The 22,085-nt window shown below is 35.4% G+C and overlaps 1 protein-coding gene across 12 annotated transcripts in view; it reads left to right on the forward strand.

The window, feature by feature from the left end:
* Nucleotides 1–22,085, forward strand: part of HEATR5A (HEAT repeat containing 5A) — a 168,258-nt gene that overhangs the window by 121,788 nt on the left and 24,385 nt on the right. For all 12 annotated transcript variants that reach the window (XR_012478151.1, XR_012478150.1, XR_012478152.1 and 9 more), the window contains 6 exons: nucleotides 118–186; nucleotides 4,354–4,533; nucleotides 8,924–9,158; nucleotides 14,693–14,938; nucleotides 17,577–17,704; nucleotides 19,559–19,706. Coding sequence is in view for 9 of the 12 variants with exons in the window: in XM_074235357.1 (XP_074091458.1) it covers nucleotides 118–186; nucleotides 4,354–4,533; nucleotides 8,924–9,158; nucleotides 14,693–14,938; nucleotides 17,577–17,704; nucleotides 19,559–19,706 (1,006 nt within the window). In the remaining 3 variants the exon portion in view is untranslated. The remainder of the gene's footprint in view (nucleotides 1–117; nucleotides 187–4,353; nucleotides 4,534–8,923; nucleotides 9,159–14,692; nucleotides 14,939–17,576; nucleotides 17,705–19,558; nucleotides 19,707–22,085) is intronic.

Raw genomic sequence — 22,085 nt, forward strand, 5'->3', positions numbered from 1 at the left:
GAGAGGGGGATTGAAATTATTTTAAAATATTATTTTATTATGAACAGTTTGAGCTTAACCAATAGAAGCCTTCTTGTATTGTATTGAGATTTGTTGTTTCATGTGATTTATTATCAGGTGGGAGCAGCTCTCAGACCAGCCTTTACTTCAGATACACCACCAGATGTGACTGCTAAAGCATGTCAGGTAAGGGCTTAGAAACACAAAACTTAGAAATCAGAAACCTTCTCAAGGCAAAACTTTCAGTTCCTGAGAATCTTTCCTTCCCCCTCTTTTTGAACACTTTGGTTGTCACCATATTTTCATAAAACTATCTGTATTAAGTTTACCTCTTTGAATTCTTATCAGTTAAAATTAATATTCTATATTCTAAGTAGCCATCACTGTAATATTAAGATAAAGTTAATTTTAAATTGTTACCAGAAAATCTTATATATTAAACTTTAGATTTTATGAAATAAAATAACTAGAGACAGACTTAACATGTATGAATTCAAAAATATTTAGATCATTAATTTCAACTCCTTATCAATTATTATAATTCCTAAAAACAACATTATTGAATGATTACTTCACATTATATTGCAGTATTGGACTTTTTTCAAAGCCTAGTTCAAATCTTTTTTTTTCTTTTTATTTGTTCTTATTTTGATGGGGTTTTTTAATACATTACTAAAATATTCTTGTTTAAGAGTAAACATAATACTCCCTCCCACCCCCCAAAATAATATAGACCCACATGGGCAATAAAGTAAAGGAGAGATTAAAATTAAAATACTAACAAAAATAACAACAACAACAACAACAACAACAATAATAATAATAATAAGTGTGGCCAGGTGGCGCAGTGGATGGAGCACCGGCCCTGGAGCCAGGAGCACCTAAGCCCAAATCTGGCCCCAGACACCCAACAATCATTCAGCTGTGTGATCCTGGGCAAGCCACCCCAACCCCATTGCCCTGCAAAAACCAAAAAATAAAAATAAAAGACCCAAAATAAAATAGTAATGATAATAATAATAATAGTAGGGGCATCCGGGTGATGGACAGAGCACCGGCCCTGGAGTAAGGAACACCTGGGGCCAAATCCAGCCTTAGACACCCAACAATCTCCTAGCTCTGCAGCCCCAGGCAAGCCACCCAGCCCCATTTGCCCTGCAACCACCCCCCCAATAATAATAAACAATGTGCTTCAGTCTGTGTTCCAACACCACCAGCTCTGTCACGGGTGGATCACATTCTTTATGATAAAAGAATCACAAAAGTTGCTTCCATATTTTTCCACCGTTGCCATTGCTGATCACAACTCCCTCCATTCATACTTCTCCACTACCATATACTATATTTTCGATCTCTTTTCACTGTCTCTGCTGTAGGGTAGCTGAGTCGTGCAGCAGAGAGATCCCCGGCCCTGGGGCCAAGAGGCCCCAAGCCCACATACCACACCTTAGGCCTAGCATCCACCCGGCCCTATGGTCCCGGAGAGGCCATCCCATCCCAACCCCTTGCAAGAAGTAAAAAAGGAAGTGTGCTATATCTGCCCACTCTCCCACCATGGTCCATCCTCTCCTCCATCACTCACATCTCCGCCTTCCCCCTGTCCCCTCTCTCTCCTTCTTACTCCAGATGCCTGTACCCCATTGAGTATATATGCTGTTTCCTCTCCTAGCCACATCTGATGAGAGCAAAGATTCCCTCATTCCCCCTTGCCTTTCCCCCTTCCATATCATTGCAATAGCTCATTGTAATAAAAAAAATCTTCTTATATGAAATATCTTAGCCTATTCCACCTCTCCTTTTTCTTTCTCTCATTACATTTCCCTTTTAGCCATTGACTTCATTTTTACACCACGTTATATCTTCAAATTCAGCTATCTTCTGTGCTTCATCTAGAAAAGCTCCTTCTACCTGCTCTCTTAAATGAGAAGGTTCATATGAGTATTATCATAGTCATTTTTCTATACAGGAATACATGTAGTTCATCATCATTTAGTCCCTCTTATTCCCACTTCTCCTCCAATATCTATACCTCACCTGAGTCCTGTATTTGAAGATCAAACCTTCTGTTCAGCTCTGGCCATTCCAACAGAAATATTTGAAATTCCCCTGGTTTATTGAAAGTCCATCTTTTTCCCTGGAAGAGGACGTTCAGTTTTGCTGGATAGTTGATTCTCAGTTGCATACCAAGCTCTTTTGCCTTCCAGAATATTATATTCCAAGCCCTATGAGTTTTTAATGTGGTTGCTGCTAAGTCTTCTGTGATCCTGACTGCAACTCCACAATATTTGAATTGTGTCCTTCTGGCTGCTTGTAATATTTTCTCTTTGACTTGGGAGTTCTGGAACTTAGCTATAATATTCCTGGGGGTTGTTTTTTTTTGGATCTCTTTCTTGGAGAGATCAGTGGATTCTCTCAATTTCTATTTTGCCCTTTGCTTGTAGGATATCTGGGCAATTTTCCTGTAGTAATTCTTGAAAATAATGTCAAGGCTCTTTTCCTGATGATGAGTTTCAAGTATCCCAATAATTTTTAGATTATCTTTCCTAAATCTGTTTTCCAGATCAGTTGTTTTTTCAGTGAGATGTTTCACATTTTCTTCTAATTTTTCATTCTTTTGGTTTTGAATTATTGTGTCCTGCTCTCTCATAAAATCAGCAGTTTCCTCCAGCTACATTCTACATCTGAAGGATTTGTTTTCCTCAGAGAGCTTTCTTATCTCTTTTTCCATTTGGCTAATTCTGCTTTTTAAAGCATTCTTCTCCTCAATAAATCTTTGAACTGTTTATCCATTTGACCTATGCTGGTTTTTAACATATTATTCAGCATTTTTTTGGATCTCCTTGACTAAGCTGTTGACTTCTTTTTCATGTTTTTCCTGTATCTCTCATTTCTTTTCCCACTTTTTCTTCTATCTCCCTCACTTTATTTTCAGTCTTTTTTGAGCTCTGTCATAACTTATGCCTGATTTCTGTTTTTTCTTGCAATCTTTTGATGCAAGGGCTTGTACTTCCTCATCTTCAGATTGAGTGTTTTGATCTTTCTTGGAATTATAGGCAAAGTATTTCTCAATGGTGTTCTTTTTTCTCTGATTACTCATTTCTCCAGCCTGTGCCTGGTTTTGGGGTGCTTCCTGAGCTTTTGAATATTATTGGGACACCCCCCCACAAGGATCTCTGTGTATGAGGCTCTGTCTTCCCTCCTGGTCTGTGAATGACCACAAGTGCACTCCTCTGCCATGGCGCTGAGGTGGGGGGGGGGGGGGCCTGCTGTTCTATGGGGGGCCTAGACTGCGATCAGGATCTGAATGTGGTCAGAGCTCCAGAGTCCAGTTCCAGGGTCAGCAGACAGAGCTCAGCAGTCTTTCTCTACTCCCCTCCCTAGGCTCAGCACTCACACCCTGAGGGCTCCTGCTTATGGGCTCCTGCTTCGGTTCCTGCTGAGTGCCCTGAGGGCTAGGCTTCATGTGCTCCCTCTGGCAGAAGTCCCCCACTGATCCCCCAAGTTGTGCACAGTGCTCACTGCCATGAGCCGCAGCTCCCTGGGGCTGCCTCCAGGAGGGATTAAGTTCCTTTGCTCTGGCTGCTGCCCCTCCAACCCTGTGCAGCGGAGCCTTTCCGCTGTTTTTCAGGTTACCTTGGGCTGGAGAACTCCCTCACTCCCTCTGTGGATTCTGTCTCTTGAAAATTTAGTTAGAGTCCTTAGTTTATAAGTTTTGAGAGAGAGCACCTAAGAGAGGATCCTCTCCTGCTGCCATCTTGGCTCCACCCCCTCCTTTGATCTTGGGCAAAATCACTTATTCTATTTCACCTTCAGTTTCCCACTCCGTCAGAAATATTAAAGATCGTAAATAAGAGAAATGTCTGGATTAACAGTTAAATGAAATTTTTAATCTTAATGGAATCAGTTCAACTCCAGGACAACTCTCAGATAAAACATACAAATAAACAATTGAAATTTAATTTTAAAAAAAACTACTCAAATTATAAAAGGGAATTTGATCACTTGGAAACCAGAACTAAATAAAAATTATCCAGATAGAAAAGTTTATATGATTTCCTAGTTTGTGTATTATTTAGGTTTTTCACAATTTCTTTTTTCCCCTTTGGCTACTTAGATCTTTAATATTTGTGACTGCTTACCCCAACATTAATGACATAAGGAAACTTTTTCAGCTTAGTTTTTAATACTCTTAATTACACTCACTACATTCATTCCCTTGTTTTCCTTCAGCTTTTAAATTATGATTTTCAATTAATTGTATTGTTCTGGCATTCATACCATCCCCAACATTTTACAATAATACATATACTATTTTTAAGAAATAAAATACATCTTTACTTATTAAACTGCTAGGTTTGCAGTGCCTGGATAGCAAGTGGAGTTGTAAGTGATCTTAGTGATCTCCGAAGAGTTCATCAATTGCTTGTATCATCCTTGACGAAAATACAGGCTGGGAAAGAAACCTTGAGTCAATTATACAATGAAAGTGCTTCCACTATGGAAATCTTAGCTGTTCTCAAAGCCTGGGCAGAGGTTAGTACTTTTCCATCTTTAACTCACTTTTCAGTACTTGCCTTTTCATACACCAATCCACTAAAACTATAAAAATATTAATTGTATAATCTGTATGTCAATCTTTTAAGATTCAAAAAAAAATCTTGCGCCACATTCAAGATAATTTATTTGCTATGAAAACTAGTAATTGAGCTTTCCCTATTCCTTTAAAGCAACAATATTGTTCCATTGCCTGCTGTTTTAAAAATTTAAGGAGCTGTTCTAATAGAAGTAGTAAAATCAGTTTTCATGATAGCTATGAGCAAAATCTTAAAAACTTTGGGTAGGGAAAAAAGTTCACATTTACCTATGTAATCTATTAAACTTTATATTCTATTATAGCTAGAAATTTAAGAACCTACATTGCATTAATTGAAAAGATACTTTTCTTTTTATTGCAGTTTTGATAAAGGTGGAAAGGACTTAATGCTACCCCTCCCTGAGTAATGATAATGATCAGTAGTTCTTCATTTCAAGAGAGGTTAAAAGAGAAGGAAATGGATTCAGAATTATTCAGATGGGTGAATTGACTGAGGAACAAAGATTTGAGCTTCTGAGCTTTTCAGCTTAAAAACAATGCATGCCAATTGCTTAACAAGTTGGAACCAGACCCCTTCCTCAGCTTGCCCCAAAAAAGAAGGAAGCAGAGTATTATGCATTAAAAACAATCAAATAAGGCCAACTAATTAAAAAAGGAAACCATACATCAGATAATCTGATTTCTAATTGGATGATAGTTTAAGGACTTCCCAGGTTGGCAGGGAAAGAGTAAACAAGTACAGTTCCATGAATTTATTATCACTACAAGTATCTTTTAAACAATCAAAGAAATATTATAAAAATTTAAGTTTTAAGATAAGCCATATGGGTTGTATAAGATGTAAAATTGTGAGAAAATTGTATCAGTTTTAGTATCTACTAAGTTTCTGGTCTTTAGTTAAGGAATAGGTAGAGTTAAAGGTGCTTCTTAGCCACACATGGCTACGTTTAAACAGTGTAGTAGATTTTTTCTCCTAATTTCCACAAACAAATAAAACATACATTGGACTGGACCCATTATTGAGTAGAAACTATGCTCCAGAATTAAGTCACAAAATGAACTCAGTGGGGTTCACTCAATTCCCACAATAAACATTCAGTGTTCTAACCCCCTCATTTTCCTCAGAATGTAACAAAATGTAATCTTTTTGCACATAAGTAGACTCACATTTCAGAGTATAATCAAATATGTATAATGTTCTGAGTAATATTTGGAAAGAAAAGGTGACTAGCAGTGAGCATTAGGGTACTTAGAATACTTAATAGCTTAAAAGTAAATACAGAGGGGTGGCTAGGTGGTGTAGTGGATCGGGCACCGGCCTTGGAGTCAGGAGTACCTGGGTTCAAATCTGGCCTGAGACACTTAATAATTGCCTGGCTGTGTGGCCTTGGGCAAGCCACTTAACCCCATTTGCCTTGCAAAAACCTTAAAAAAAAATATAGAGTTGGATTGCATTACTGTAAAAGAACTATGATGGTTAAAGTTAGGAGAAAATTTGGGAATGAGGAAGAGGGCATGTTAGCTTTAGATATTTTGAAGAATTATATTTCTTCTGCTTTACCCCAGACAATAGAACTTGAACTAATTACAGGAAAGTTTATCTCAGTATAGAAGTAGAGTAATTAGTACTGCCCAAAAATATAATGGACTTCCCGAGTAGTAGTAAGTTCCCCATCAGTGGAAATCTTAAGTTACCATTTGTCAAGAATTTTAGGAAAGATTTATATTAGGATAATGTTGAATTACATGACCTTTAAAATCTGTTATTCACTACTCTACAAATAGACAATCAAATTAAATTTTATTCATATATATATATTATATATACATATATAAAGCACTTTGAAAAGCAGAAAGGACTATATAAATGCTAGTGGTGATGACAATGATGATGATGGTGGTGGTGGTAGTAGAGGAGGAAAAGGAGAAAGAGAAACACTTAATCTAATCTGCAGGTGATTAGGAAATTTTTTCCTTGCAAATTATCAAAAAAAAAAAGAATTTGTACTATCAGTTGATGACATGAGAGGATATAGAAAAGTCCATTTTTCCCCACATACCACCAGTTCTCTCACTTAACATAAGTGGACAGTTCTGTAGATGTCCTCCTTTCCTTGTGGCTTTCCTGTGGTCCTGCCCCTTCCAAACCTCTTGAAGCCAGAGTGGATTCAGTGCCTGACTTAGAGGACCCTTGACAAATAATCATCAAGAAATTGAAATACAAATTGGTTAAGTTCCTTCACCTATCTCAGGACTGCAGAAAAATGATGGCAAAAGACTGAGCCTTGGGAGAAATATTCCTACAGGGAAACCAAGATGAGCTCAAGTAAGCCGACTAGAAGTCTTCTAATCCCTTGACCAGAGATATCCTTCAGGATCTTTGGAATCTCTGAAGTATGCAGACTAAAAGAAAGCTCCAGAGGGGCTTGGGACAGCTAATTTGGAAGGAGTTTAAGGACCAGACATATAGCCAACTACAAGTAAATTTTCTTTTTTATTTTTCCTAAAATAAGATTTTATTTCTTATTTTATTTTTTGCCTAATTACATGTAAAAACATTACTTTATTTTAAGTTTTGAATTCCAAATTTCCCTCCCTCCTCCTTGAAATGGTAAGCAATTCAGTATTGATTCTACATGTGCACATGTAAAACAATTCCATATTAGTCATTTTGTGAAAGACACAAACCAAAAAAAAAAAGAAAAAAGGAAATGAAAAAATATTATGCTTTGATATATATTTGGACTCCATTAGTTCTTTCTTTGGAGTATGGTAGCATTTTTCATCCTTGTAATTATCTTAAATAATCATATTGCTGAGAATAATGTCACTCATAGTTGATCCTTGTACAATATTGTTGTTTCTCTGTTCTCTGTGCTTCACTTTTCATCAGTTCATGGTTTTTCTGTAATCTTCTTCATCATTTCTTATAGCACAATAGTATTCCATTGTATTCATATACCACAGCTTGTTCACCCATTCCCCAACTGATCAATATGCCATAATTTATAATTTTTTGACACTACAAAAAAGAGCTGCTATAAGTAGTTTTGTTGAAATCAGTTCTTTTCCCTTTTTTAAAAAAATCTTTTTGAGTCAAAGGTATGCCTTTCTAACTTTATTAAACTTATTTGAGCTTATGCTCCTATGGCATAGGACTTCTCAGGCTCCAGGGCTAGCTACCCACCAAAGGGAGACATAAGAATTGAATTTAGAGGTAGGTCTCATATTAATAATCTAATCCTAGAAATTGTTTCTAGGTAATACTAACTATGGTTAATGTCAGCTTTTTCCAGTTATTTAGTGTCAAGTTTAAGCTAATAATAATAGGTAGATTTGGCTATGTTACTTTATATTACTGTGTTGAACTATCTGGTTTGCTGGAATTTTGCTATCAAACTGCTGTCATTGTGAATTTAAATGCAGGTCCTTCCCAAGTAACAGTAATAATTCATTATCCTAGAGATAAAAAAGGTAATCTGTAGAAGTAAATGAGGAAGAAAAATATTTTATTCAATCTGTACTATGGGCTTCATTACAGTATATAACTCAGTTGAACTCAAAAAACAGCAGATTCTGTTTTCATTGAAATAAGAATATTTTATTATCTTAATTTCCCTGATAAAGTTCTTTTCATTTTTTTGTCTTAAGACTCTTAAAAAAAGATAAGATTTTTGACTTATTCTATGCTCAGTGTATTAAGACCTCAGACACTCAGAGTTTATTGTAGTAATTTTTAAGACCACTAGAAAATTTTCAAAAGAGAGTCTCCATGATCACGTCTTTTTTCAAAATTCCCTAAGGGGTGGAAAATCATTGTTTAGTTTTTTTGTTTTCAAAGTACTCTCAAATATCTGGTATTTATATAGTAAGTACAACCTACTTCCAAACTGTTAATAGGTCTAGATCTGTAAGGGAACCTTAGAGGTCCAGTTCCAACTTCCCTTTCTAAGGACAAGAAAACTTAGGCCTGAAGAGGTTAAATGATTTCCCCCCGATGGATTATACTGCTTGGGCTGAAATTCAGACTTAGATCCTTTGACGTTACTTTCTAATCAGACTCCAGAGCTACATCTCAGTGATCTAGGTTTGTATATCAAGGTAGAAGATGAATAGGCACTTATTAAGTGCTTACTACATGACAGGCATTGTGCTCAGAGCTCTAAAAAGAAAGAAAAAGCAAAATCAGCCCCTGCCTTTATGGGGCATACAGCCTTAATTATAAAATTTTCTCTCCAAAAGATATATCTCAGAGTTTATTGTAGTAATTTTCAAGACCACTAGAAAATTTTCAAGACTTTTACTAATGATAGATTAACTTCATCACAGGTTTACATAATTGCTGTAGAGAGACAGAAAAAACAAACTGAGAAACAGAAGCAAAGTATGAAAACTGCTGGCTTTTTAGAGGAGAATGCCAGAGATATGTCATCTTCCATAGATGGACTTCTTGACTTAGTCCAAACAGATCTTGGAACACTAAGTAAACTCTGGCTTGCTGCACTTCAGGATTTTGCTCTCCTAACTTTGCCTTCAGAATTTGCTTCTCAACTTCCACTTGAAGGTAAGCTAGCAAAATCTCTTGGTAATTATTCCCTAAATGCCGGTAAACAGAATTTTTTCCCAATTGATATTTTATTTTTCAGTTACATGCTATGAAAGTTTTTCAACATTCGTCCAAATTCATATGCATAACTTTAAGTTACATAATTTCCTTCTACCTCCCCTTCCCATAGTCCTCCCCTCAGTGGCAAACAGTCTGATGAACATTGTACTATACATTTGAAATACAGTATTTTGTAAAATTGTTCTTTACCTAGTAATTAAATTCAATACACATTTATTTTGACATCTTAATTGCTAAATCTCAGGAACATTTTCTCAGTCCTCATTCTTGTTAACCTCTGTGCAGCCTTTAATAGAATCCTTCATCTTTTTCTTCTCTCCAAGTTTCCTTGAAAATATTCTATCCTGGTTTTCCTCCTACCTCTCTGGTTGCTTTTTTCTTGGTCTCTTTTGCTGGATAATTATCCAAGAAATGCCCACTAATATTGGGTGCCTGCCAAGATTCTTTCCTGGGCAGCCTTCTCTTCTCTCTCTAAACCATTTTGCATCAGTTTCAGTAGATTCATTTTTCATTTCTGTTCTCATGATTATGAGATCTACTTAACCATGCTTAATCTTTTTGCTAACCTTCAGACTTGTATCTCTAGCTGATTACTGGACATCTCCAAATTGATGTCCAGTAGACATCAAATAAATTTAATAAGTCCAAAATAGAACTCAGTATTTTCTCTCACTTCTCCCCTCTTTTATCTTGTTTTTTTTCTGGGGAAGGCACCACCATCCTCCCAGATTCCCAGGCTTGTAAACTAGGTGTTATCCTCAACTCCTTTTCATATGGACTATTTTTGCCCAACCTAGGCTGGGCTCATATTGTGAACAGTCAGACACATAATACATTGATCCAACATAATGATTTCATTTGGTTCTCTTCAAGTATGAAAAACAACCAACCTACCAATCTAGTTGTTATCCTCAACTCCTTACTATCTATCAACTCTCATACCTAATCTGTCTCCAAATGCTATTGTTTGTTCTTGCATAATGTTTCATGAATATGCTGTCCAGCATCTGCCACTGCCACAATGATGGTGTAGGCAGTCATCACTTCATACCTGGACTAATGCAGGAGATTCTGGTTGGTCTCCTTACTTCAAGTCTCTTTCCTCACTCTATCTTCCACTGAACTGTCAAATTGATCATTCTAAAGTACAGGTCCTATCCGATTTCCTATCAACTCTAGGGTCAAATATAAAATCTTTAGTTTGTCATTCAAAGCTCTTCATAGCATGAAGTTCACTAATACTGACCTCTTTGCTATTTCTCAAACTCAAAATTTTTTCTTCAAATGTCTGAAACTCTCCTTTCTCATCTCACCTCTTGACTTCCTCCTAATCTCAGCTAAAGTTCCATCTTCTGTGAGAAACCTTTCCCATTCTCACAGACCAATTAGGATTCTGGAAGAGAGCTAATAAGGGCCAGAACTAGAGTAGAGAATTTTTGAATGAAGACAAAGGACAGATAGTAGAAGAGATATTGAACATGATTGGATTGGTGGTGTTGTGATAGAACTGAAAATGACTCTAAAATTTCAAACTTGGGTGCCTGGAATGATAAAACCCTAATCAGCAGAAATGAGGTAATTTAGAGGAAGATTGTGTTTGCATGTAAAAATGTTAGTTCCCTTTAATCGTGTTGAGTTTGAGGTAGCTACAGATTATAAATCTGTCACCAAGTATATATTTATCATGTGAAGATGCCAAAGAAGCTGTGGCATGTGGAAATGATTTCCAGGAGAGAGATACAGGGGGCATAAACACACACACACACACACACACACAGAATAAACTTCATAGAGATAACATTTTATTTTTTATTTTTATTTTTATTTTAGGTTTTTTTGTTTTGTTTTGTTTTGTTTTTATAAGGCAAACAGGGTTAAGTGGCTTGCCCAAGGCCACACAGCTAGTTAATTATTAAGTGTCCAAGACCGGATTTGAACCCAGGTACTCCCGGCTCCGGGGCCGGTGCTTTATCCACTACGCCACCTAGCTGCCCTGAGATAACATTTTGAAGTGATAAGAGATAGCAAGTTCTTCAAGGGAGAAAGCACAGAGAGAAAAGAAATGGACCCAAGGACAGTGCATAAAAGACATAAAAGACAGAGAAGATGGGGTCAGACATGTTCAACACTCCCAGGCCATTACCTCTCTCTAGCTTATTTTTTTCCAGCTACTTCAACATTACACTGGCCTCTGTCCCTGAATACCTTGTCAAAACAAAACTCTGGATTTTTCCATCTTTCTCTGCTTCTACTCACATGCTACCATCAGAACTGAAGAAGGTTAATTCAACCTCACTGATTATATGTCCACCATAGATTTGCATTTTTTTGGAGAGATCTTACTTATTTTGAATTTTACAATTTTTCCCCTATTCTTGCTTCCTTTCCCCCACCCCACCCTCACAGAAGGCAGTCTGCTAGTTGTTACACTGTTGCCATGGTATGCATTGATCTAAATTGAATGTGATAAAAGAGAAATCATATCCTTAATGAAGAAACATAAAGTATAATATATAGCAAAATTACATAATAAGATAATTTTTTTTCTTTTTAAATTAAAGGTAATAGTCTTTGGTCTTTTTTCAAACTCCACAATTCTTTCTCTGAATACAGATGGCATTCTCCGTTGCAGATAGCCCAAAATTTTGCCTGATTGTTGCACTGTTGGAATGAGCAAGTCCATTAAGGTTGACTGTCACCCCCATGTTGCTGTTAGGGTATACAATGTTCTGGTTCTCCTCATCTCACTCAGCATCAGTTCATGCAAATCTTTCCAGGCTTCCCTGAATTCCCATTCCTCCTGGTTTCTAATAGAACAATAGTGCTGTATCTATCACACACATATACCACAGTTTAAGCCATTCCCCAACTGATGGACATTCACTCAGTTTCCAATTCTTTGCCACCACAAATGGGGCTGCTATGAATATTTTTGTACAAGTGATGTTTTTACCCTTTTTCATAATCTCTTCAGGGTATAGACCCAGTAGCATATCAAAGGGTATGCACATTTTTGTTGAACTCCCTAATAAAAAAAATCTCCAAGTGAATTCTGTCAAACATTTAAGTAACAACTGGTTCCAATGCTATATAAACTCTTTGGAAAAACAGGTGAAGACAGAACTGTGCCTCTTTCTATAACACCATGGATTTTTAATTAATCTTTTTTCAATTTAAAAAAACATATATTTTCTCTTTCAACTCTTTGTTTAACAGCTGAATAAAAATATTTTTAATTCCTCATAACAAAAAGGTTTGTGGAAATTTACTTTACTTATCCATTATAAATTTATGCTATAGTCTCAGATGGGCCCTTGCTGCAGAAAGGCAGTCCTTTTATTTCTCCTTAATTATCTTTCAGTGGACTCATCACAGTGGCTCTTCCAAAGCTCCTCTTTTGTTTGAAACTTCCACGCTACATCATCTCTTCATCCTCTCACCTCTAAAGACCTCAGTTCATATTTAGAAAACAGAAGCCATTTTTTTGCAGCTTCTTCCCTCCCTTTCTCTGTATCACAAGAGTTTTTAACATCATTCCATCCTTAATTCTTATTTAAATGTACAATCCCCCTCAAGTTCTATTGTGTTCTATTTCTAGGTACTAGAAAAAACTATCTACTTTTATTACTTCCACTTCTCTATGCCTCTTCCAATTTCATTATCCAATTCAAATGTTCCCTTGTAACTTACTCTAGATCTTTTTATAGCCAAAGCTGTTGAGCTTTTTTCACTTGGTTATCCTCGTTTACCTCTCCGCAGCAAACAACAGTTCAGCATCCTTTCCATCTATGTTCTATCTCTCTGGGTTTTCATGACACTGTTCTCTTGGTAGTCCTCTCTATTTCTGCTGATGACACCACCATCTTTCTAAACATTTATGTTCCAGGTTTGAAGTCATCTTGATTTCTCATTCTCTCTCATCCCACATATCCAGACAGTCACGAATAGTCTTAGACTTCTGCCTCCCCAGTATCTCTCATATGCATTCCTTTTCTGTACTTTTATAGTCACTATGGCCCAGGCCTTCATCATCCTTTACCTGAACTGTTGCAGTAAGGGCCTATTGCTCTGTGCTCAAGTTTCTCCTCTTTTTAATTTATCCTGTACATACCTGTCAGATCTCATCATGCAGCTCCTTTGCTAAAATCAATTCCATTAGTTCTCTCTTACCTCTTGGATCAAATTTTTTGTTTGGTATTTAAAACATTTTACAACATGGCCCCAATCTGCCTTTCCTGCCTTATCACACATTACATCCTTTAATGTTCCATGAATATAATACTTCTATCATCTGTCTGTTCTGACACTGACTTATCTCCTGACCCTGGAATTTACTCAAACCTTCCCACTCTCCTTCATTACAAACTCTAGTTCAAGATGTCCCTTAAGTCCACAGTTTGCATAAAGTCTTTCCTGATTCCTCCAGCTGCTAGTGCCTTCCCTCCACAATCACATTCTATTTGTATGTATTTGTGTTTGTATTTTGTGTGTGTGTGTGTGTGTGTGTATTATATATATATATATAATATGTGTGTGTGTGTGTATGTATGTGTTGTCTCTCCCATTAGAATTTGTTCTGTTTAAGAGGAACTATTGTATGTTTTTTTTTTGTGTTGTATCCCCAGAGTATAGCACAGGACCTACCATAATGTCAATGTTTAATGAATGTCTCTTGATTATTTGTTAAATAATCATGAGAGAGCAGTGTTCCTGAATCTAGTCAACAGAAGGACTTGGATAACAGTATCAAAACCTACAAAGTGATGAAATACAATTAGGATTGAGAAAAAGGCCTTTGGATTAAGAAATTAAGAGATGACTATTGTGTGTATGTTAGTAGTCATTATTAATTTTATTTTGTGAAGTTATTAGTCAAGGTTAACTTACCTGGATGATTTTTGTTTAAAAAAAAAAACAACTTTCCTAATTGTGACTACAAAATGGTGAAATGAGAAAAAAAAGTTTTATGGGAGATAACATGGTACAGAGCAAGAGCTCTCTGAGGTTAAAAGATTTGAGTTCAAATGCCTCTGTAATGCTGGGCCTCTGTTTCTTTGGCTATAAAATGAACAGTTTAAACTAGATGACTTCTCCCTTCTAGCTCAGTGTCTTTGATTCTATCCAAATCAGAGTATTTGGTAACCTTAGATCAGTTTTGGTTCATAGTTATTTGAAGTTTTCCTAGAATTCTGTTGCTATTGAATGTACAGATATACATTCTCTCTCTCTCTCTCTCTCTCTCTCTCTCTCTCACACACACACACACACACACACACATATTTTAATGCATTAGTAGTTGAGTATCTTTTTTTTTAAAGATTAAGCATCCTTTGGTGGTGATTGATATTTGTTATTAACTAAAAACGCCTATAGCATACTGATATTTCATTTGTTGATATTATGAGTTAAGATGAATCTGAAACTAAAAATAATCACAATGATTAAAATTGTATTTGTTTTCCTTTTTGTAGGTGGAGCTTTTTACACTGCAGAGACTAGTGAAAACGCAAAACCACACTATCATAATTCCTGGGCTCTCATCCTTCATGCTACAGCACTGTGGCTCACTAGCACAGGCTTCATTGTAGCTGACCCAGATGAAGGAGCAACTAATCTCTCAAGACCTGTAACTCCAACTACAATGTGTCAGGGTTCTTCTGGGTCAGCAGTGAAATCCCCTGAAGATGTTTATACAGACAGATTTCACCTTATCTTGGGTCAGTGACCATCAAGTTGATTTTAGTAAATAGTAAGGTTAATTGCAGTTCGTTGACTTAAAATATTCCTTGTGAATAAACAGTAAAAGTTAAGAATTCCCCAGAATGCATATTAATGCACTTTGTTTTTCAGCTCAATATTTTGATAGTTTTTTTTTTAGAAACCTATTAAAACGTGAGCAACTAGATGGTACAATGGATAGAGCACTGGTCCTGGAGTGAGGAGGACCTGAGTTCAAATTTGACCCCAGACACTTAATAATTACCTAGTTGTGTGACTTTGGGAAGTCACTTAATCCCATTGCCTTAAATAAAGAAAATTAAAAAAAAACAAAACAATTAATACTCTTAAAATTACAAACAGTGAAATTTCAGAGATAAATTTGGTACACAAAAAAATTTATAACTTTTAAGTTTCAGATTCTTATTTTTAAAGTGTGATATCATTATAGCTACTATAAAATAGTTACAGAATAAGCATCTGCCTTTAAGTAGCTTAAGTATGATGTGAGAAAACTATTGATCAAATGAAGTAATTTCTCTCTTTCAACTTAACTCCTAGGCATTTTTTATGTATTAATTCCAGGATAGTGTTTTTAAATTTTTTAAAAAATTTTTTCCAAGAACATGCCATGATAGTTTTCAACATTAATTCATTTGCAAGGTTTTGAGTTCCACATTTTTCTGCCTCCCTTTGCTCTTTCCTTCCTGTCATCCCAAGCAATCTGATATAGGTTGTACATGTACAATCATGTTTAACATGTTTCCATATTAGTCATGTTGTGAAAGAAGAATTGGAACTAAGGGGGGGGGATAAACATTTAGAAAGAAAAAACATAAAAGAAATTTTAAAAAGTGAACATAAAATATGCTTTGCTCTGCAGTCAGAATCCATACTTATTTCCTCTAGCTGTGGATAGCATTGTCCATAGCAGGTCTCTCAGCATTGTCCTTTTATCACTGAACTACTGAGAGGAGCTGGTCCATCATAGTTGGTCATCACACAATGTTGGTATTAATGTGTACAGTGTTCTTCTGGTTCTGCTCACTTCATTCAGCATCAGTTCATGCAAGGTTTTCCAGACTTTTCTGAAGTCTGCTCACTCTTGATTTCTTACAGAAGAGTAGTATTCCATCACATTCATATACCATACTTTGTTCAGCTGTTCCCTGACTGATGGGCTTCCCCTCAATTTCCAATTCTTTGCTACTACAAAAAGAACTACTATAAATATTTTTGAATATATGGATCTTTTCCTCTTTTTTTTGTGATCTTTTTGAAAATAGACCTATTAATGATATTGCTGGATCAATTGTCCTTTGGGGATAGTTAGTTTCCCAGTTTTCCCACATCCTCTCCAACATTGATCATTTTCCTTTTTTTTTATTTATTTTTTATTTTTTTCATTTTAGAATCTGATAGGCCTGAGGTGACAGTTGTTTTACTTTGCATTTCTCTAATCAACAATGATTTGGATCATTTTTTCATATGACTATGGATAATTTTATCTGAAAATTGCCTGTTCATATCCTTTGAACATCTATTAATTGGAGAATGACTTCTCTTTTTTTTATAAATTTGACTCAGTTCTCTAGATGTTTTAGAAATGAGTACTTTATCAAAAATACTAGGTGTGAGAATTATTTTCCAGCTTTCTGCATTCCTTCTAATCTTGGTTACATTGGTTTATTTGTGCCAAACCTTTCAATATATTGTCAAAATTACCATTTTGCAATGTTTTCTATCTCTTGTTTGTTCATAAACTCCTCCCCTTTCCATAGATTCCAGTATAGCTTTTTATTTTTTTTAAGGTTTTTGCAAGGGAAATGGGATTAAGTGGCTTGCCCAAGGCCACACAGCTAGGTAATTATTATGTTTAAGGGCAGATTTGAACTCAGGTACTCCTGACTCCAGGGCTGGTGCTCTATCCACTGCACCACCTAGCTGCTCCAGTATAGCTTTTAAGAAAGTTAACTCTTGGCTATTTCTTTTGAGAATCAAGGCGGTATTTGAATTCTGATTTTGATTTAGTCACAGCTATCTTGAAACAAAATGGTAACTGATAATTTTCATATTTTCTTCTGTCATTTTTATAGCTTTCAAGTAAGATGAAGCATGACTAAAAATTTCAAAGAGATGAGATTGTATTTCATGAGTTCTGTAATTCATTAAATCATTGCTTTTAGTCTTTCTTAGCCCAGGCAAGAAAATTAGGTTTTACTGTTAGATTTAGAAAAAAAATTCATAATATTTACTTTAGGTTTGTTAGAACTTTTAAGAAATATAGACTTTAATATGAATTTAAGTAGGGAAAATTTGAAAATTGTAAATCCAGGGAAAAAATATAAGTGTAAATGTTACTTCTCTGGTGTCATTTGAGTTTCTGGTCTCCTGGCAAAGAAATCTTCCAAAGTAACTTTTGAGTATAAACAGTTGTATACTTTTTCATTAGTTTTTAATAAATTGGTACACCCCTCAAAACCAAATCATTTAACCTGTCTAGATTTCTCTGTATTAACTGTGATTTATTTAGATGATTATGTGGTAGACTTAATCTGATTTCATAATATATCCTGTATTTCTCTATTTTCATATAATTTTATAAAATGGTTTTCAAGGAAGTCTTTTTGTTTGTAGGAATCAGCGTGGAATTTCTCTGTTCTCTACGTTCGGATGCTACCATGGAAAGCATCACTGCTTGTTTACATGCACTACAGGCTTTACTGGATGTTCCTTGGCCCAGATCTAAAATTGGCAGTGATCAGGTAATCTGTACATTTATTGTCATTTAATTCATGAATCAATAAATTTGGGTTAAATTCCTAATTATAACACTGATGTTTTCTGTGTGATCCATTAGCATCATTTTGTATTACCAAAGCATTTACCAAGTTCTTGCCATCTCATGGGAAAGACCTTTGAAAAATTAGATCATTTTTGTGCTTATGTTCTTAAGAATAATGATATTTCTTAACAATATGATAACTTTTTTCTAGAGATCTTATTTTTTTAAAGAAATGTAATTTCAACCAGTATAGGTACTCTTTCCACCAACTTAAATATCTTTGCATCTTGGTAGATGGTTTTCATTTCCATGGCTTGAAAAAAGACTATTCACCTAGAAGTCACTATTTTAATGATCATTACAACTTAACTGTGCTGCTTCTTGGACAAAGTGTGTTTTGAGGCTCCATCCAGAAATGTTTCCAGCTATTAGTTATTGAATCTTGTACTTTTGTTTGATGGAGTTTGGCCCTTTAGAAAAAAAGTCACCAGAGAGAAATAAAGAAATGGAGAAAGAATGCTATGGTCAAAAATGATTCAAGCTAATTTTGGTCTACTTATCTAATCAATAAATTAATCAGGACATTTGCTTCCCCCATTCTGCTTTTTTTAGCCAAATAACTTATTAGTTTTTATGTTTCCCATTGATCCTTTGGTGAAGAAGATAGGATAATAACTAAAAAGTTTGAACAATTTTCTTACTGTGGAGAAAAGATAATTCAATCTAATTTCTTGTTATTGGAACTGATTATATATTACTAAATAAAAATTTCATGAACTTACCTCCCACTGGGAGGTATCAATAAAAGACCTAAAACCTTGTCTCATACCTATAATTCTCAACATTGCCAGTCATGATGCCTTCATTTTTTATTATTCTCAGAAAATACTAATATATTTGATGTTAGTAATACTGATTGCTAATTATTTTTCCTTAAAAATTTTAAATCCAATTTCTGTGATTTTTCTCTTCTCTTTTCACAGTATGAGTTCTTATGCTATTAGCATTTTGGCTATTATAGTAATAGTAAAGTCATCATGTATTAAGTGTAAAGTATGCATTCATTTCCATAGAAATTAAATCTTTTAAAAATTACATATGTGTTTCTTATTGCTCTTTATTTTGTAGACTTAAAACAGAGACCTAAAAAAATAGGCAGCAAAAAAATTATTAGATTAATCTTACCTGAATATCCCTCTTTTCCCAAAATTGAAGCCCAACATAAATATCTAATCATCTCATGCATCTGCTTGTTCTTTGTCCTGTTGTACTAATATCTTCTAGTTTTGTGTTAGTGAATGAATAAGAAAGAAAATGACAGAATGGAAAATGATATATGTTGGAGAGGATATGGGAAAACTGGGACACTACTGTACTATTGGTGGAGTTGTGAACTGATCTAACTATTCTGGAGAGCAATTAAGTTTTCAGTGTAAAAGTAAACTTGTTGTGTAACCATATATTTCAGGAACTTAACCATTCTCATTTTTGCTTCTTTGTTGACTGCTTAAATGTGTTCATATTAATTCCAGTATGAACCACTAAATGTCATTTTTATCATGCATTAGTAATTCTATAGTTAAAATTGACTAGAAAAATTCATATAAAATTATTGGTCATCAATCTTCTATTATGAAATGGGACTTTTTTTGTTTTACAATAAAGAACCAAGTATTTTTCATCTCTTATTAAAAAACTTTCTGATGCTTTGGTTGATTGCTTCTTTTGGGTTACTCAATCTATTATACAGATGCCTTTTTTGCTTGATAATGTATTAAAATACAAAATAATATATTTGCTAGTGTGAATTTCATCACAGTCCTCTCTGCCACAGGACTTAGGAGTTGAGTTGTTGAATGTACTCCATCGAGTAATACTGACTAGAGAGTCACCTTCCATTCAGCTAGCTTCACTTGAAGTTGTAAGACAGATTATCTATGCAGCCCAAGAACATGTAAAAGAAAAGAGGAGAAGTGCAGAAGGTAAGTATCAGGAGACCAAAAACTGATCACAGGCTATCAGAAAAGGGAATTATATCCACTTAGGGCAAGAACATATATATAGATAAGTCAATACAAGATGAATTCAGAGCAAATTTGAAGGGGAGTAGGGGTTGGGGAGGGAAGGTGCCATCAATAACAACTGAAGGAATCAGCAAGGACTTCTTATAAGAGATAATAGTAGAGCCAAACTTCTAGGAAAGCTGGGGATTGGACATGGTTAAATTACAGAAGCAATTCATTTCAGTCATTCAGTAAGAAATTTTTCTGCATTCTCTCAATGATCTCATCAGCTCCAGTGGATTACATTGTCATCATTGTGCAGATGACTCCCAGGTAAACGCTTTCTTCCTAGTCCTCCCCTAGACCCATCTGCCTACACCTCAGCCAGACCACTGCCTGCTCATGCCATTTGAATGAGATGGGAGTTATCAATTCTATTCCTTCTTGAGAAAAGAAAGATCACCAGGTCTTACCCTTGCTGTGCCCTAGGCACTATAGTCTTTTTGATGCAACCTAAGGACTCCTGGGCCTTACCATTTACTATCTGCCCATTTTGAGTCTGAGTTGTTGGGGGTTTTTTTGCAAGACATATGGGGTTAAGTGGTTTGCCCAGGGCCACACAGCTAGGCATTTAAGTGTCTGAGGCTGGATTTGAACTCAGGTACTCCTGACTCCAGGGCTGGTGCTCTATCCACTGCGCCACCTAGCTAGCCTGAGTCTGAGTTTCTTGAGAGCAGGGATTATCACCTTTTTCTATTCCATCCCCAGCATCATTATTTGTCAATAATTATTTTCAGTTGGATGCCCCATAGGCCTCTCAAATTCAGTATGTCCAGAATTGAATTCATTTTCTTTCCCACCATCCTTCCTAAATACTTTTGTTTCTGTTAAAGGAATTACCTTTTTCTAGACTTCAGGTTTACAACCTCAGGTACTTTTGATTCTTCCTTCTGCCTTGCTCCCCATTTGCACTCATTTACCAGTTTTCATCAGTTCCACCTCCAGAACACCCTGCTTCTTGTCCTTTTCTTCATTCACAAATCCATTATCCTCATCACTTCTAGACTATTACATCAATCTTCAAATTGAGCTCTTTAATCCAGTCTCCATATAGCTAAGTTGATATCTTAAAGCACAGCTTTGACCATTTTAATGTCTCCCCTTTTGCCTTTAGATTAAAATAGATACTCATCCATTTTGTATATTTTTTTGTTTTGATTTTTGCGATTTGAATTTACTTAAAATTTCCTATTGATAGAACTCTTTTATTTAGATTTTTTTTTTTGCAAGGCAAAATGGGTTTAAGTGGCTTGCCCAAGGTCACACATCTAGGTAATTAAAAATGTCTGAGGCCGGATTTGAACTCAGGTCCTCCTGACTCCAGAGCTGCTGGTCTATCCACTGTGCCACCTAGCCGCCCCCATTTAGTATTTAAGCCATATTTTAACATCACTTGGCCAAAAATAAGGCAGTCCCTGCTGACAAGGAGCTCCCTTACTAATAAGAAAAACAAAGTAACTACATGGGCTGTGAATAGCATGCTGGACCTGGAGTCAGACTGGAAGACCTGGATTCAAATTCAGCCTCATACGCTTACTAGCTGTGTGACTCTAGGTCTTTCCTTCTAAGTCACTTACCTTCTGTCTTCTTAGTTTCCTCTTTTGTAAAGTGAGGCTAATAATAGCATCCACCTCCCAATGTTGTTTTGAGGATGAAATGAAATATCTATAAAACACTTAATAAGTGCTTTTCCCTTTGCCAGTATAGGTAAAGTCCCTGTATCCTCTAATTCAGCTCTACAATTTAAGTTAATTGTGGAAACTAAAAATAGTTTAATGTATATAAATTTCATAAATATATATAGTTTATAGATTAATTATAATTTTAATGAATATTGAAGAAATGATCTAGTACAGTATTGTTTTGGCTACTGGTACTCACTTGGCCTATTTGGAAAGTACTGGTGAGGATCTTTGTCATGCTGATGAGCTATATCATTTATTCTAAAACCTGAAAAGTACCCTCTTAGTGAGATAATTACATACCTCCAGAATAATGAAGGATATAAATGAAACTTTTTAAAATAATTATTTTGTAGATTTTTGTGAGGCATTCTATTCCAATTCTACAATCTTCACTTAGTTATCAGGTTTTAAATGGCATTGAAGATATTTCTAGAGATATCTTTGTTATAGTAGTTACTCTCTTATCCTCCTACCCTTCTACCTGATAAGTCATTTAAATAGAAAATATTTTAAAACATCCAAGCTAACTAAGATTAAAGTATTCCTTACTCCTACTGGAAACTAGTTTTAAAATTTGGGATCTGTTAGTTCCATGATTGCACTTTGTTTCAAC

This window comes from Macrotis lagotis, chromosome 4 (assembly GCF_037893015.1).
Source record: "Macrotis lagotis isolate mMagLag1 chromosome 4, bilby.v1.9.chrom.fasta, whole genome shotgun sequence".
Taxonomy (NCBI): domain Eukaryota; kingdom Metazoa; phylum Chordata; class Mammalia; order Peramelemorphia; family Peramelidae; genus Macrotis; species Macrotis lagotis.